Below are 14,712 nucleotides of genomic sequence, written 5' to 3' on the forward strand. Positions count from 1 at the left end.
TTTATTTAAATTTATTAAATTTGTTGATTTATACTTTTTCCTATTAAGGTTTTACATATATTTTATTCCTGGATACTATTTTTGTTGCCATTATAAATACTACATTAACATTTTTTGAAGTTAGAATATGTTTTAAATAATGCATTCACCTATTTCAAAATTTCAAGCATACAGAAAGATATATAATGAAAAACTTTCCTCCCTTATGACTCTTAGCAACTTCGTATGTATCCTTACCAAAACATTTGACATAAGTAAATGTATATATTTTCCCCTCTAGCTTCACAAAAATAATTTTTAAGAAATTTTATTAAAAAAACTATTATTCTGGATTCTGTTGTTTTCACTTAAAATTATTGTGAAAATCATTTCATATCTTTCACCACAGTAAACAATTACTTCCTCCTTTTGGCACATAGTATCTATTGTAGGATGTATAATAAAGTTAACAAGTCTTGCATTAATGGATGTTTAGTCTTTCCAGTCTTTTTCAGAAAGTGTGTTAGTGAACAATTGTGTGCATGTCTCCCTAAATGGAGTCTTTTAAAACATATTTTCTAATGCTTATTTCTGGTGCTGGAAGTGGTAATTTATATTTGTATATTAATCTTGGATTTAAGTGTTGCAGCTATATTTTCCCAATAGATCTAATTAATTCTTTTAACAAATATACCTGGGAACAGACAGATTTGACTGTTCATTTCTGATTATTATTTGTTTTCTCTTAATTACCTATTGAACATCTCTAAAAATGTAGTATTGAATATAAACAGAATAGGCTTCTTTGCTTTATTTTGGATTTTTAAGGCTTGTTCCTAGCATCAAGTGTGGTGTTTGTAGATTTTTTTGCAGATGCTTTTTATTGTTAAGGAGTCTCCTAATTACCCAATTTAGCCAACAATCTCTGTCACTGCTGATTTTTTCTCTTGAGAATATATCGTTCGTTGATATATTTTATTAGTTTGTTAATGTTTTTAAAATTTGCAACTGTCCTTGCATTCTTGAGATAAATTCAAATTCAATTTTGTCATTTTTTTAAAGTTCTAGAATAAGTTTGTTTAAAATTTACTTTTAAATTAAGCATTTATGTTTTTATTTGAATTTGGCATACCATCAGTGGTACAGTGATAAGTGTTTAACAACTTACTATTCAGAAGAGTCTTGACTTGCCTTTTGCCAGTTATCATGGTATAAATAATTTCTACCATGGAAGATTTCAAGCTACTAACATGAGGTCATGTGGAGTTGGGAAGAGATACCTACAGCTGTCTCAGCCAGTATTAACCAGTTCTAGTAAATCACTGCAGAGTTTTCCTTTATATATTGCCCTTCTTTGGGTTAGGACTCAAAGTTATATTAGTTATATATAATGTGTTGCTTTTTTTTTATCTTTTGAACAATTTAGTTATGTATTCTTTGAAAGTTAAGTAACACTTATCAGATGGTTAGAGCTTTCTCCAACAAATGAGTTTCTCTTATAGATTTGTATAGGTTTTCTTTTTTTGTTCTTGAAGCAGTTCTAGTTAAGTCCCCCCACACCGCTAAGAAATTTGTTTTCTTTTGTATTGTATTTTCTTTTTTTTTCTTTCCTTTTCTTTCTTTTCTTTCTCTTCTCTCCCCGTCGTCCCCTTCTCCTCTCCATCTCCCTCTCCCTCTTCTCCTCTCTCCCTCCCAGGAATTGAACCCAGGGGCATTCAATCACTGAACCACAGCCCCAGCCTTTTTTATATTTTATTTTGAGACAGGGTCTCACTAAGTTGGTTAGGACTTCCACTAAGTTGTTGAGATTGGCTTTGAATATGTGATTCAGGAACCACTGGAATTACAGGCAAGTGCCACTGTACATGGCTGTTTTCAGATTTTTGATACAAAGATGTTCCTAAATATATTTTGTAAGATCTTTGTTGTATCTATAGTCATGTTCTCTTATTTTTTTCTTGTTCAGTTATGCCAGAGATTTGTCTGTTTTGAATCTTTTCGGAAAAGTAGTATTTGACCTTGTTTATATTCCTTTGTATTTTTCATTCTATTTCATACCTTCTGTTGTGCTTTACTCTTTTATGAAATATATTTCTTAGTACCCATTCTAAACACTTTGTGAATTTTAATAATTTCTTCTTTGACTATGAATTAAGTAGAAATTAGATTTTAGATTTCCAGTCAGGCTTTTAACAAGTCTCTTCCCTCCATGTTAATTGTCAGGTAAACACTGTTTGATATAAATTCTTTGGTATGAGTATTTGTTATATCTTATTTTGTGGCTCAGGAAACTTTTTCTAAGTGTCCTGCATGTGCTTGTACTTTTAATGGTTGAATATAAAGCATGTTTCTAAGATCAGGTTTGTTAATACTTTCAAATCTACATCTAATTTTTTAAAGTCTGACTGTTCTGTCATTACAGAGAAGTGAATTAAGTCTTTTATCATGTAGAAATTTGTGAATTTGTCAATTTCTTGTAGTTTGATCAGTTTTTGATTTAACTGTTTTGAGAATTTGCTATTACAAAAGGCTATTCTGCTGGCAGCTCTTGTTAGTGTGTATTTGATAAATCTTTTTCAATCCTTTCAATCTTTCTGGGTTGTTTTAAACATTACTCTAAGCAACATATAGTTTTTAGACATGTTGATTCTCTTCATCGAATCTTTCTTGATTCTTAGTGTTTCTTTCAATATTTCATCTTTTTGATCAGTGTTTTGCCTTCTGAGTCATAGCTTCAAGACTTATCTTTGTATTGTTTTTCTTAGTTGCATCTAATCTAATGTTTAACCTTTCATTCCTAGATTTATATATAGTCCTTTTATTATCTTTAAAAATGTTTCAAATTTCTTCTTCCTGGTCTTTAATTATTAAAATATTCTTTGCATATATTTAGATTATTAATAATGTAATAATACCTTATTACATTAGAGTTATGCTATGATTATTTTAGGGCTCCAGGCCTGTTACATGAAAACTCTGTATGTATGTGTGTATATGTATATGTTTGTGTGTGTCAGTGTACATCTTGGAGAAATGCCATCTGCATTTGGTTTAAAAAGCTGTGTAGGATTTCCTTAGTTCTAGATAGGACTGATTATTGGTTTGGGTGGGTTGGCTTTTCATGTGTAAAATTTAGAATAAGCTCATCTTTCCCAGGGTTTATCTATGGTAATTCTATGAAGGTGAAGGTAGAACCCTCCAGAATTTTTGCCTTTTATTTTTGTCAAGTATTACTGGATTATCACAGCCCTAGTACAACTTCCCCTACTCCTTTCCTTTATGCCCCCCCAGGTAAAGTTTTTAAAAATTTATTTTTAAGTAATTGGGGATGTACAGGCATTTCAAAGAAATGAACAAGGAATCTCTTTATACCCACCCTCCAGCTTTCCCAATGTTTACATCTTACACACCTATGGTGAAACCAAGAAATTAACATTTGTAGAATCCACAGGGCTTCTTCAGATCTCTCTAGTTACACACATTCTGTGTGTGTGTGTGTGTGTGTGTGTGTGTGTGTGTGTATGTGTAGCTTGATCATGTGAGTAGCATTGTATTACTTTCTTCATAATCAGGATACTCAACTGATACAGATACAGCAGCATGCACTTCTAGCCCCAGTTGTAGGAGTTTGAGGTCAGCCTGGGCAACATAGTGAGATCCTGTCATTAAAAAAAAAAAAAAAAAAAAAATTTATAACCTTATAAGATTACTTGTGTTACCCTAGTATAACCATACCCATATACCTACCCATATGCCCTTTCTGACCCCTAGCACCTGGCAACCTCTGTTATGTCTTGTATCTTATATTATATCATGAGTGTTTCATAAATGATATCATGCTGTATGTCCTGTTGACACTGGCTTTTTCACTTAACATAATCTTGTTCATTCAAGTCATTGCATGTAGTAGTTTTTCTTGTTATTGCTGAATATTATTCCAGTTACCATGATTTGTTTAACCAGTCACCACTTAAAGACATTTGGGTATTTTCTAGTTGGGGCTGCTCTGAATGAAGTTACTTATGAACATTCTTTTCCGAATTCTTTTGATGAAAATTTTTATATATCACTTCATGTTGCCAAAGAACCTTGGTTCTATATTGGAATATTTTTACTGTAAACTGGAATTAAAACAATAACATATTCATATTTCTGTCATTATTTTCATGATATTTCTATGAATTATATGTGAAAATCATTTTCATTTTGTTTTCTACATTAAGACAGTGTTACTTTGTTTCTATTATAGGACTTTTTTTCAGAGATAAGGAAAACTGAAAACTGGAACTTATATTACTCTGTTCAGTCATTGAACAACTTAGATGTTCTGCTATAGTGCTTAGTATTCTTTAAGAAATGGTTACCACATTTTAGAATACAAAAAAAAAACACCTAGTATTTTTTAGGAGAAAAGATTGTGACTGACAAAACTTGTTGAATATTGTATGTGTGTTAAATATTTGTGTGAATATCCTTTGTCTAGGAAGTCGAGGCACGAGAAGTTCTCAAATTGATAGTCACAGTAGTAGTAGCAACTATCATGACACCTGGGAAACTCGAAGTAGCTATCCTGAAAGAGATAGATACCCAGAAAGAGACAACAGAGATCAAGCAAGGGATTCTTCCTTTGAGAGAAGACATGGAGAGAGAGATCGTCGTGACAACAGAGAGAGAGGTTTGTCAAACAGAATTTTATTACGTAGTAACTGACTTCTGTTAAGCATATTGTTTTTAAAATGGTTATCAATTTTCTTTTTTAATATAAAGTATCTTTTAAGATCTGTGCTTGATGACACATTTGAAGCTATTTACTCATACAGTCTTTGTTCACTTGCTGTAGGAGGGATTATGTAAATAACTAGCTATCAGTACCTCAGGCTGCAGAGTATAAGAATGGGGAGGGGGGCTCTATTGCATGTTTCCCATCTTAACTAAATTGCTCACAACTCTTTAAAAAAATGTAGATTTGAGTGCCATCCCAGGCAGTTCTGATTCAGGAAATATCTAAACCTTCACCTAAGGATCCTGCCTCCTTACTCATTAGCTGTGGTCAATAGAGTCTTGTAAGGACTGCCATAGAGGAGCAAGGAAAGTGATAGGGCTGGGGATGGTTCAGTGAAACATTTTATTCACAGTCTGTTCTGACAATATATGATATTTGCTTTTTAATTTTATATTCTTAGATGTCTTAAGCTAAAAGTTTTCTGTTAATAGATGATCTCTTAAAATTCATTTTGAAGCAAGATTACTAGGAAGCACTTAAGGGTTGTAAGCACTTTCTTTGGCATGCTTTTTTTGCCTATACATGTTAGGGCCTTTAAACATTTAAAATCTGAAGAAGGTCTCACTAATCTTGGTTGATTTCTAAAAAACAGTTCACTATAATGCTGAGATTAAAATAGTATGCAATTTAGTGGACCAGCAAATTGAATGTTTGTGCATTAGTGTGGGCTGCATTAAAGAGATATCTTCCTATCTTGATATGGGTAGTAACAGGAGGAAAGCAAAGTCCTTAATAAATCATCTACTTTGAGGATAAGATCAGACTCAGGAGAGTTGGTTGGGTTGTTTGTTAAAGGTAAGCCCAGTGCATTTGGTTTAAAAGATTTGTAGGATTTCGATGGTTATAGATAGGGTTGGAATTTATACATTTTGTGTTTCTGAAATTGTTTCTTCCCTAGCATTTTGACAACCTCTCTTCACTGTGTCCTGGTACTTTTTTTCTATTCTCACATCCTAGCTCAAGTTTTTCCTCTTCTCGTGCCTGAATTCTATAGGAAGATTTGGTTTCAGTCTTGTGTTTAGTTTAACCATACATATTAAGCTTCTATGACATGTCAGGAACTTTGATATTTACTTTAAATATATTTTTTAGCTTAATCTTTACAATGTCCCTGTGAGAGAGAGAGAGAGAGTGTGTGTGTGTGTGTGTGTGTGTATATGTACATATACATATATATATATATATATATGATAAAATAGTCCATTTTTCACAATTAGGAGGTTAAGTTTCCAGTGTTACAGAGAAGGAAATTCCAGAACTGGAATTCAAACTCTGGTCTTCTGAATACAAGTCATCTTTCTAATTTATTTTACTATAACTACTTCAATAAATATCAATTGTATGATTGAAAGAGAAACCTATTTCTGAGGTTAATTAAGGCAAATGTGCATTGAGTACCCATGCCAAGCACTTTACTGGGCAATTGGAATACAATAGTTCTTTCCTTATAGAACTTAAAGTGGGACAGGGAGGTGGGGATTCTCCCTCTCCCCGCTAAAGTAAATGATTATTGAGGTTATCAAGGAAACAAATAATGGACCCCGACAGAAATAAAGAATAAGAGAAGGACCTGCTATATAGTGTTTATGAATAAATTGAAAAATGCCGATATGCAGAGGCATAAAAGCAAGAGTAGCTAGGTTTTTCAAAGATAAAGAACATTGCATGAAAAGAGCAGGTGCAATTCTTTGAGGTGGGAAATAGCCTAACATGTCCTCAAATTAGAAAGAAGACTAATGTGGCTAAAGTATAGTGAGTAGTAGAGCATTCATGGAGGTTGAGGGTAGAGATATGCCCAAGAACCTTGTTCTGTCCTCAGAAATTTAAATCTTTCCTTTAGATCTGACGTTCACAGTCTAATTACAGTACAAATAGACAACTAAAATATATAATTGTTATTGCTGTATAAAGTTCTGTGTGAAGACAAAGGACCAAAAAGAATTCCAAGAAAGTTGCTTTAACTAGAGAGGGGGACATCTGAACCAGGGCCTTCAGAATATTTAAGTTTGCTAGAAGTAAAAATGGAAGAACTATTTTCTAGGGAGAGATGCAACATAAGCAGACACATAGGACTAAAAGAAACATATACTTTGGAGGAATAAAGAATTAAATTGTAAGTTTGGAGTAGAGGGATGTTATAATTGGTAGGGAAGGGAAGGAGCCAGGGAAGAGGACTAGTAAGAGACTATAGACCAGGTTGTTAATGACCTAATAAGTTGGGCTAAACATTTTGAATTCACCTGCTTTTCATTGCCTATAAGATAACTGCTTTTAAGCAGATGGAACAAATAGAGTTTTCATCAAAAATATATTAAGTATCTGGTGGATGACTGAAGGCAAAGATAGACTGTTGATGACATAATCATCTGAGAAGAGCTGATCAAGGTCTGAATTAATATAACAATTGTAGAGATAGAGACAGGAAAAGAAAGACTTTCTGGAAATGAAATTGATAGTACTTAGGTATAATGAGATGTGGATAATTCAGAGATTGCCAGCTTTAATGAATAGGTTTGTCATTATTTAAGGAAGTTTGTGAAGGAAGCACATCTTTGAAGAACATATTTTGGAAGAACAGGATGATAGTTTAGAAATATTAAGAGTAGTGCTCTTGTATTCTTTCCATTTTCCTTTTGAAGTAAGGGACAATGCCATTTTGTATATGAGAAAAGGTTTTATTTGTCTAGAAAGTGTCTGAGTAAAGTAGTCTATTCCTTGGTATTGCTTTATTCATAAATTTTGAATATGAATTAATGTAAGTTGCAGTGTTGAATGTTTCAGATAATTTTGTAATTATGATTTGGGTTATGATCCCTAAATTGAGAATTCAGATAATCTAAAATGTACATATATAGCATTCTGAAAATCCAAATTGTGATACAATAGAACCACTTTAATTTAAATTAGTTTTAGCAGAAGTAAAAAGATTTTGGGAAAACTGACTTTCTAGTCCTAAAGTCCTAATGCAGCTACCATCTCTGTAATTGGAAAGTCACCAAAGTCACTTCTGGACCATAATTTATGTTTTTTAAAAAGAAAGGCAAGAAAAGACTAAATAGGGTTTCATTTTGTCCTAGCTTTAAAATTCCTTTTTATTCTGAATCTATAACCTCTAAATACTAACTATTGAGAAGTCTTAACTTTTTCATAACATTAAGGGAGGGATATTTAAGCTACTATTTTGAATCCTTCTCTAGAAATATTCCAAAATTATTCTGCTTAATAAGTTGGTGTTAGATTGTTCCACTCACTAATCTGTTGGACATATTATAGTTTGATCTTAATTGATTAACTAATAGACGTATTTGTATGGTTCAAAAATAGAAACATCACAATAGCCTAGATTATGCCACAGTAGTTGCTTTAAAAAAAATAGCTCTTTGGAAAAGTTCATGACATTCTTTTACACATTTTTTGATCCCAGACTAATTTTCTTGCTCAAGTGATCATTTAAACAGCATGTATTCATTTCTCTGTGTTTATGTGATTTGTGTGTAGATTGGAAAATTATATAAAATGTAATTGAGATTCTCATTTAACATCTTAGGACAACAGCTTTTCATCTGAGTGATCATTTATGATTAAATAAAACTTTTATTAGCAGTTAGTTAATTATAAATTTATATCACTGATATGAAACACTTTTTACATTTGATTGTTCCAAGATTGTTAGCCATCAGTACCCTTAATTCTAGTTTAGTTTTGTTCTACAGTATTTTCCTCACATAATAGCTGCACTTTGATGTGTATATATTTTGGCCTGAAATTAGAGGTGTGACTTACGAGGGAAATTTTTTTTTTCCTTCAGCTCCTATGTTCTACACCTCCTGCTGCCCCTATCCTTTGCCACCAGTGTTCTCAGGTCCTGCTGGGGGGACAGAGAAGATCAGAGGTGAAGGGTAGAGATGGCAGAAAGCGGGGTTGGAGCAGTGGGCTGGAGGTAGGGTAGGGAGCATGCAGAGAAAGATCAAAAGTGGATCAGTGGGAGGGGGTTGGGGGTTGCTGGGAAGCAGAAACATGGTAGTTAGAGGGCAAATGAAATATATGTTTAAGAAAATAATTTTTAAAGGTCTAGGGGTGATTAATATTTGGATGGTTAAATTTAAAGTAAATATAATACTTGATTTATAATTTGTTGCCAGTGTGACCCATATATACACAGATAAAATTTAAGATTTGCCATGCTGTATTACCCATAGATTATCTATTAAATTAATCACTGACAAAACTTGATTTTCATTGTAGATCAAAGACCAAGCTCACCAATTCGACATCAGGGAAGGAATGACGAGCTTGAGCGTGATGAAAGAAGAGAGGAACGAAGAGTAGACAGAGTGGATGATAGAAGAGATGAAAGGGCTAGAGAGAGAGATAGGGAACGAGAACGAGACAGGGAGCGGGAGAGAGAGAGGGAACGTGAAAGAGATCGGGAAAGAGAGAAAGAAAGAGAATTAGAAAGAGAGCGTGCTAGGGAGCGAGAGAGAGAAAGAGAAAGAGAAAAGGAAAGAGAACGTGACAGAGAGAGAGATCGTGACCATGACCGAGAGAGGGAAAGAGAGAGGGAGCGAGACAGGGAAAAAGAACGGGAGCGAGAAAGAGAAGAGAGAGAGAGGGAGAGAGAGCGAGAAAGGGAAAGAGAAAGAGAACGGGAACGAGAAAGAGCACGAGAAAGGGATAAAGAACGAGAACGTCAGCGGGACTGGGAAGAAAAGGACAAGGGACGAGATGACCGCAGAGAAAAGCGAGAAGATATTCGAGAAGATCGTAATCCAAGGGATGGACATGATGAGAGAAAATCAAAGTAAGAATGATATGAATCAATTTTGTAAGTTAACATTTCAGTAAACAATTCATAAGTTTCATTTAATGCTTTTCAGTGTGCCCTTAATTTTCTATTAAATCTTTATCTTCTGTCTTTTTTGTTTCAAATTTATTATATATAAATATAATGGTGTAAACTCTTCAATTATCTAGAAAATAATTTTTAAATTTTATTTTTTAATCCAGGGTTTATATAAATTAATCTGTATTAGTCTGTTTTCTATTGTTGTAACAAAATACCAGAAGCTGGGTAATATATAAAGAAAAGAAGTTATTTAGCTCAGAGACTTGAATGTGCAAGATCAATCAACCCCATTTGTTCAGCCTCTGGTGTGGGCCCTCTGGCTCTCTTAAAACACAGTGAAGAAGAGGAACCAGCACATGCAAACAGGCCTAGTGAGAGGATGGCCTGGCTCTGAACTGACTCATTCTTAGAGACCAGCATTCATCCCTTTCAGGGGCAGTACCCCCAGTGACCTAATCACCTTGCACTAGGCCCCACCTCTTAAAGGTTCTCCTCAACACTGCCACATGGAGGACCAAGCCTCCATAACATGAACCTTGGGGAAACAAACCACACCCAAACCATAGAATACTTTCTTATTTACTATACATTTTTATGGCATGTGAAGCTTCTTGACTTGCTAGAGACTTTGTCTTAGCAGGAATCCAACATAAAAGTGATTGTGTCCCATCACGTCTTCCTGATAACTAGTTAATGATGTTGGCTAGTCACCAAGAGATACTCCCTATGCTATTCCTGAGTTTCTTATGCTTGCATATATGGAGTCACCACCTCTAGCCTTTAGGAAACATTCACAGTGTTATTGAAACTAAGAATTCCTGTAGTTGTATAACTAGAAGATGAGAGACAAGGAAGTGTCCTCTCATGCTGTGAAGGTATAATAGGTTATTGGGGTCCAAATATATTTTCTTGGCATCTCATAGAATATATGAGGGCATTTCCCACCTTCCTTCTTTATTTCTTTATTATCTTTCTCTCATCACTCTCACTCTCTCCTCACCCCACTCCCCTGACCCCTATCAAAAGAACTTATTTGCTCAGGTACCTGGGAAATTGAGGGTTAGCTTTGGTTTCTTCTGATATGGCCATAACCAGATTCTTATAGCATTAGGAATGGTATCTTTCTGCTGTTTTTCCTCTGTGCTGGTTCCAGTCTTTGCAAACTTTTCTCCAAATGATGCCCTGGTTGGGCTTAGGATTATACCTACCTTAGCACCCTCTCTGTGTTGGAACTCTCATTAGTTGAGGAGTTGACAGTGATTGGCTAAGCCAGTTCCATCATTGCTGTTTTGAATTATGAGCATACAATTCAGCTCCAAAGTGGAACCTCCTTCGTCTTGGCTGCTCTTTAATCTGCAACCAGAATTTTCTGTAGTGTTCTCTCCATCTTACTTTTTGCTTCCCTCTCCCCACATTTAAAAAATTCTACAATAGTATGAACTTCCTATTAAAGAAACTTTCTTTATCATATGTAGGCAAACATACATAATATTTCTCTTCCCTGGTCTGACTTCTGCATCTCTCTACTCTGATTATAATTCTCAAATCTTTATGTATCTTAGGACAGGAATTGTCGCTCAGTGGTAGAGTGCTTGCCTCACATGTGTGAGGCACTGGGTTCAATCCTCAGTACCGCATAAAAATAAATAAAGGTATTGTACCCATCTATAACTAAAAAAAAAATATTGAAAATGTAAAAAAATCTTTGTGTCTTTTCTCCACTTCTCTGCTTGTACTTTTCATTCTACTTATAATAAGCAATAGTTTTTTTCTGTTTTTTCATGCCTAGTTAGCCATGAAAATCTGAAACTTTGGGACTAACCCTAGAAACTTAGAAGTCAAACAGACCAGTTAAATGATATTAATATCTTAACTATTTTGTTACTTGTATTTTCATCTCAGTCATTTGAATTTATCTAGCACTTTTTAAAACAACTGTTTTGTAGGTTAGCTGAATTTACATAGTATTCATTTTACTCTAATTTTGTTTCATTGGGTATTTCCTTAAAATAGTTATAAATTATTTTTCTCATGCTTCAAATATATACTTTATTCTAGTGTATCAATTATTTATTACTGTGTTAAATTGTTTCAGAAGTTAGTAGTTTAAAGCAGCCATCATTTATTTGCTCATGATTCTGTGGATTAGTGATTTAACCTGGACTTAGCAGAGTAGTTTCTGCTAGTCCTGCTTGAGATGACCATGTGTCTACAATTGACCTGACAGTTCAACTGTGCCCAGATGATTCAAGGTGCCCTTACATTGGGGTGCTTTATTTGTCCATTTGACTTTTCAGCATCTGGTAGTCTAAATTCTGTTTTTGTGTGTAATTATAGAGCATATCAGGAAAGCAAAAACAGAAGCCACAAAGCTTCTTGAGTCCTCTCCAAATTTGTACAGTGTCGCTTTCACCGTATTCTTTTGTCATGTATCAAGTCACTAGTCCAGCCCAGGCTTGAAGAATGAGGAGGTAGGCCACCTATTGATGGGAGAAGCTTTGGATAAGAAGTTGCACAAGCTGGGGCCCTGTGAGTTGTCACAGTACACTTGAGACTGCCTCCTTCTCCAGTTGGTCACTCATCTACATAAAGGAGCTGTCACGATGGAAGTACTGCAGCATCTTCCTCAACTTTTGACCCTAATGTTTATAAACAAGGTTAATGAAAAATAAGTGGTCCAAAAAAAAAAAAAAAAAAATAGGCCAGATGTAACGAAAACATAAGAAAATACTAGAATAATTTAAGTACCGAGATGTATAAATCAGTATTTGTTTAAAACTCAACTAAGGAAAAAGAAATATAATGGACATATAAATTATTTACCTATCGTCAAGCAAGTGATTTAAATTCTAAGAAGGGAAAAGGAAGTTACTTTTTACGACGTATGAATAACATGCCTGGTACTGGGCTTGTGACATAACTAATTTTTTCCCTGGTTTCAGATGAGAAATCTAAGGTTTGGTGACTTTAAGGAATTCACTTAAAGCTGCATAGTAAATAATGTGGCTATAAGTTGAACTCATAGCTTTTTTATTCCAAGGATAATTCAAGATTTTCTTATCTGTGTTCCATGCACAAGCCAATTTCTATAAGAAATTGTAAAATTGATGAATGTTTATATTAGAGGGTACATTAATTTATTGATTTCTCCAAATTGTATGTTACCATTCTGCCGTATTTAAACCTGGCAATTTTCACTTGAGTAATTCTACATGAATAATGAAAGAAAGAAATGTTGCCATGTAGTTTAAATCTACAGTTTGAAGTGTTAGCAAATGAAGTAAAGAATCTTTATTAAGGACACCTTTTGTGTGATATAGCTCAGACAATATTACTTTTCTGTAATTATAAGTTATAGTAAAATATACAAATAAAAAACATAGTAAAGAAGTCTTCACCCTTTGTAATTTTATGCATTTGTTTGTCCAATTTAGGAAGCGCTATAGAAATGAAGGGAGTCCCAGTCCTCGACAGTCACCTAAGCGCCGGCGTGAACATTCTCCTGACAGTGACACTTACAACAGTGGAGATGATAAAAGTAAGCACTGTCTGTTTTCTGCATCTCTGTATTCATACTCATTTGTAACTAGTAAACCATTCTTTGACACTAATTGGAACTGATAAATTAAGATTTTTGAGAAAGTTTTTTTTGCTCTACTGCCTCAAAATATTTCCTTATGTGACCAAAGTATGCATTAAAAGTATAGTCATTTATCATAATGGCACTGCCTTTTCCTACTATTTGTAGTTAAAGCCAAATAGTAGGCCTTTGTCATCTTAAAAGTTTTCAAATGAAAAGTGAGAGATCGTCCAATTGTTATTTAAATATAACATGCAATGTTTATTCACTTGGTGAACATGTTGTTATTTTTATCTTTTTGTATAGATGAAAAACATAGACTCTTGAGCCAGGTTGTACGACCTCAAGAATCTCGTTCTCTTAGCCCATCACACCTCACTGAAGACAGGCAGGGTAGATGGAAAGAGGAAGATCGTAAACCAGAAAGAAAAGAGAGTTCAAGGCGCTATGAAGAGCAAGAACTCAAAGAGAAAATTTCTTCTGTAGATAAGCAGAGAGAGCAGACAGAAATCTTGGAAAGCTCAAGAACACGTACACAAGACCTGATTGGCCACCACCAGTCCGAAGATCGTGATATATCCGATCGAGCTCATGAGGAAAATAAGAAAAAAGCAAAACTTCAGAAGAAACCTATTAAGAAAAAAAAAGAGGATGATATTGGAATAGAGAGGAGTAACATTGAGATAACATCTGAAGATGGTCAAGTCTTTTCCCCTAAAAAAGGACAGAAGAAGAAAAATATTGAAAAAAAACGTAAAAGATCCAAAGGTGATTCTGATATTTCTGATGAAGAAATAGCCCAGCAAAGTAAGAAGAAAAGAGGGCCACGAACTCCTCCTATGACAACCAAAGAGGATTTGGTTGAAATTTCCAATGATAAGGATAGTATGCTAGAGGATCCTCAGAAGAAAGAAGATACAGCCTTTAGTGACTGGTCTGATGAGGATGTGCCTGACCGTACTGAGGTGACAGAATCAGAGCATGCTGCCACCACTGCTACTCCTGGTAGTACCCCTTCTCCTCTGTCTTCTCTTCTCCCTCCTCCACCTCCTTTGGCTGGTGCCAGTACTGCTGCATCTACTGCTCTTGCTTCCACTCCTATTACTACTGCTACTGCCTCCTCCACCACCATTTCCACCTCTGCAAACCCCACCAACACTACCAGTGCTACTTTTGCCAACGAAGACTCCCATAGAAAATGCCATAGGACACGAGCAGAAAAAGTAGAGGCATCTCATGTGATCATAGAAGATGCACCACATCGCAAGCCAGTGGATCAAAAGAGGAGCAGCAGCCTTGGGAGCAATCGGAGTAATCGTAGTCACACCTCTGGCCGTCTGCGTTCCCCATCCAACGATTCTGCCCATAGAAGTGGGGATGACCAAGGTAGTCGAAAGAGAGTCCTGCATAGTGGCTCAAGAGATAGAGAAAAAACAAAAAGTCTGGAAATCACAGGAGAGAGAAAATCTAGGATTGACCAGTTAAAGCGTGGAGAGCCCAGCCGAAGTACTTCTTCAGGTAATA

General features: G+C 34.8%; 1 protein-coding gene across 7 annotated transcripts in view; it reads left to right on the forward strand.

The window, feature by feature from the left end:
* Zc3h13 (zinc finger CCCH-type containing 13) overlaps window positions 1–14,712 on the forward strand; it is an 87,143-nt gene that overhangs the window by 56,463 nt on the left and 15,968 nt on the right. For 4 of the 7 annotated variants that reach the window (XM_047552058.1, XM_047552061.1, XM_047552059.1 and 1 more), the window contains exons 11-15: window positions 4,463–4,654; window positions 8,571–8,654; window positions 9,008–9,563; window positions 13,043–13,146; window positions 13,495–14,706. In XM_047552058.1, coding sequence (XP_047408014.1) covers window positions 4,463–4,654; window positions 8,571–8,654; window positions 9,008–9,563; window positions 13,043–13,146; window positions 13,495–14,706 — 2,148 coding nt within the window. The remainder of the gene's footprint in view (window positions 1–4,462; window positions 4,655–8,570; window positions 8,655–9,007; window positions 9,564–13,042; window positions 13,147–13,494; window positions 14,707–14,712) is intronic. The other 3 variants (XM_047552064.1, XM_047552063.1, XM_047552062.1) reach the window with 2 other exon arrangements.

The sequence above is a fragment of the Sciurus carolinensis genome, chromosome 5 (assembly GCF_902686445.1).
Source record: "Sciurus carolinensis chromosome 5, mSciCar1.2, whole genome shotgun sequence".
In the NCBI taxonomy this organism is placed as follows: domain Eukaryota; kingdom Metazoa; phylum Chordata; class Mammalia; order Rodentia; family Sciuridae; genus Sciurus; species Sciurus carolinensis.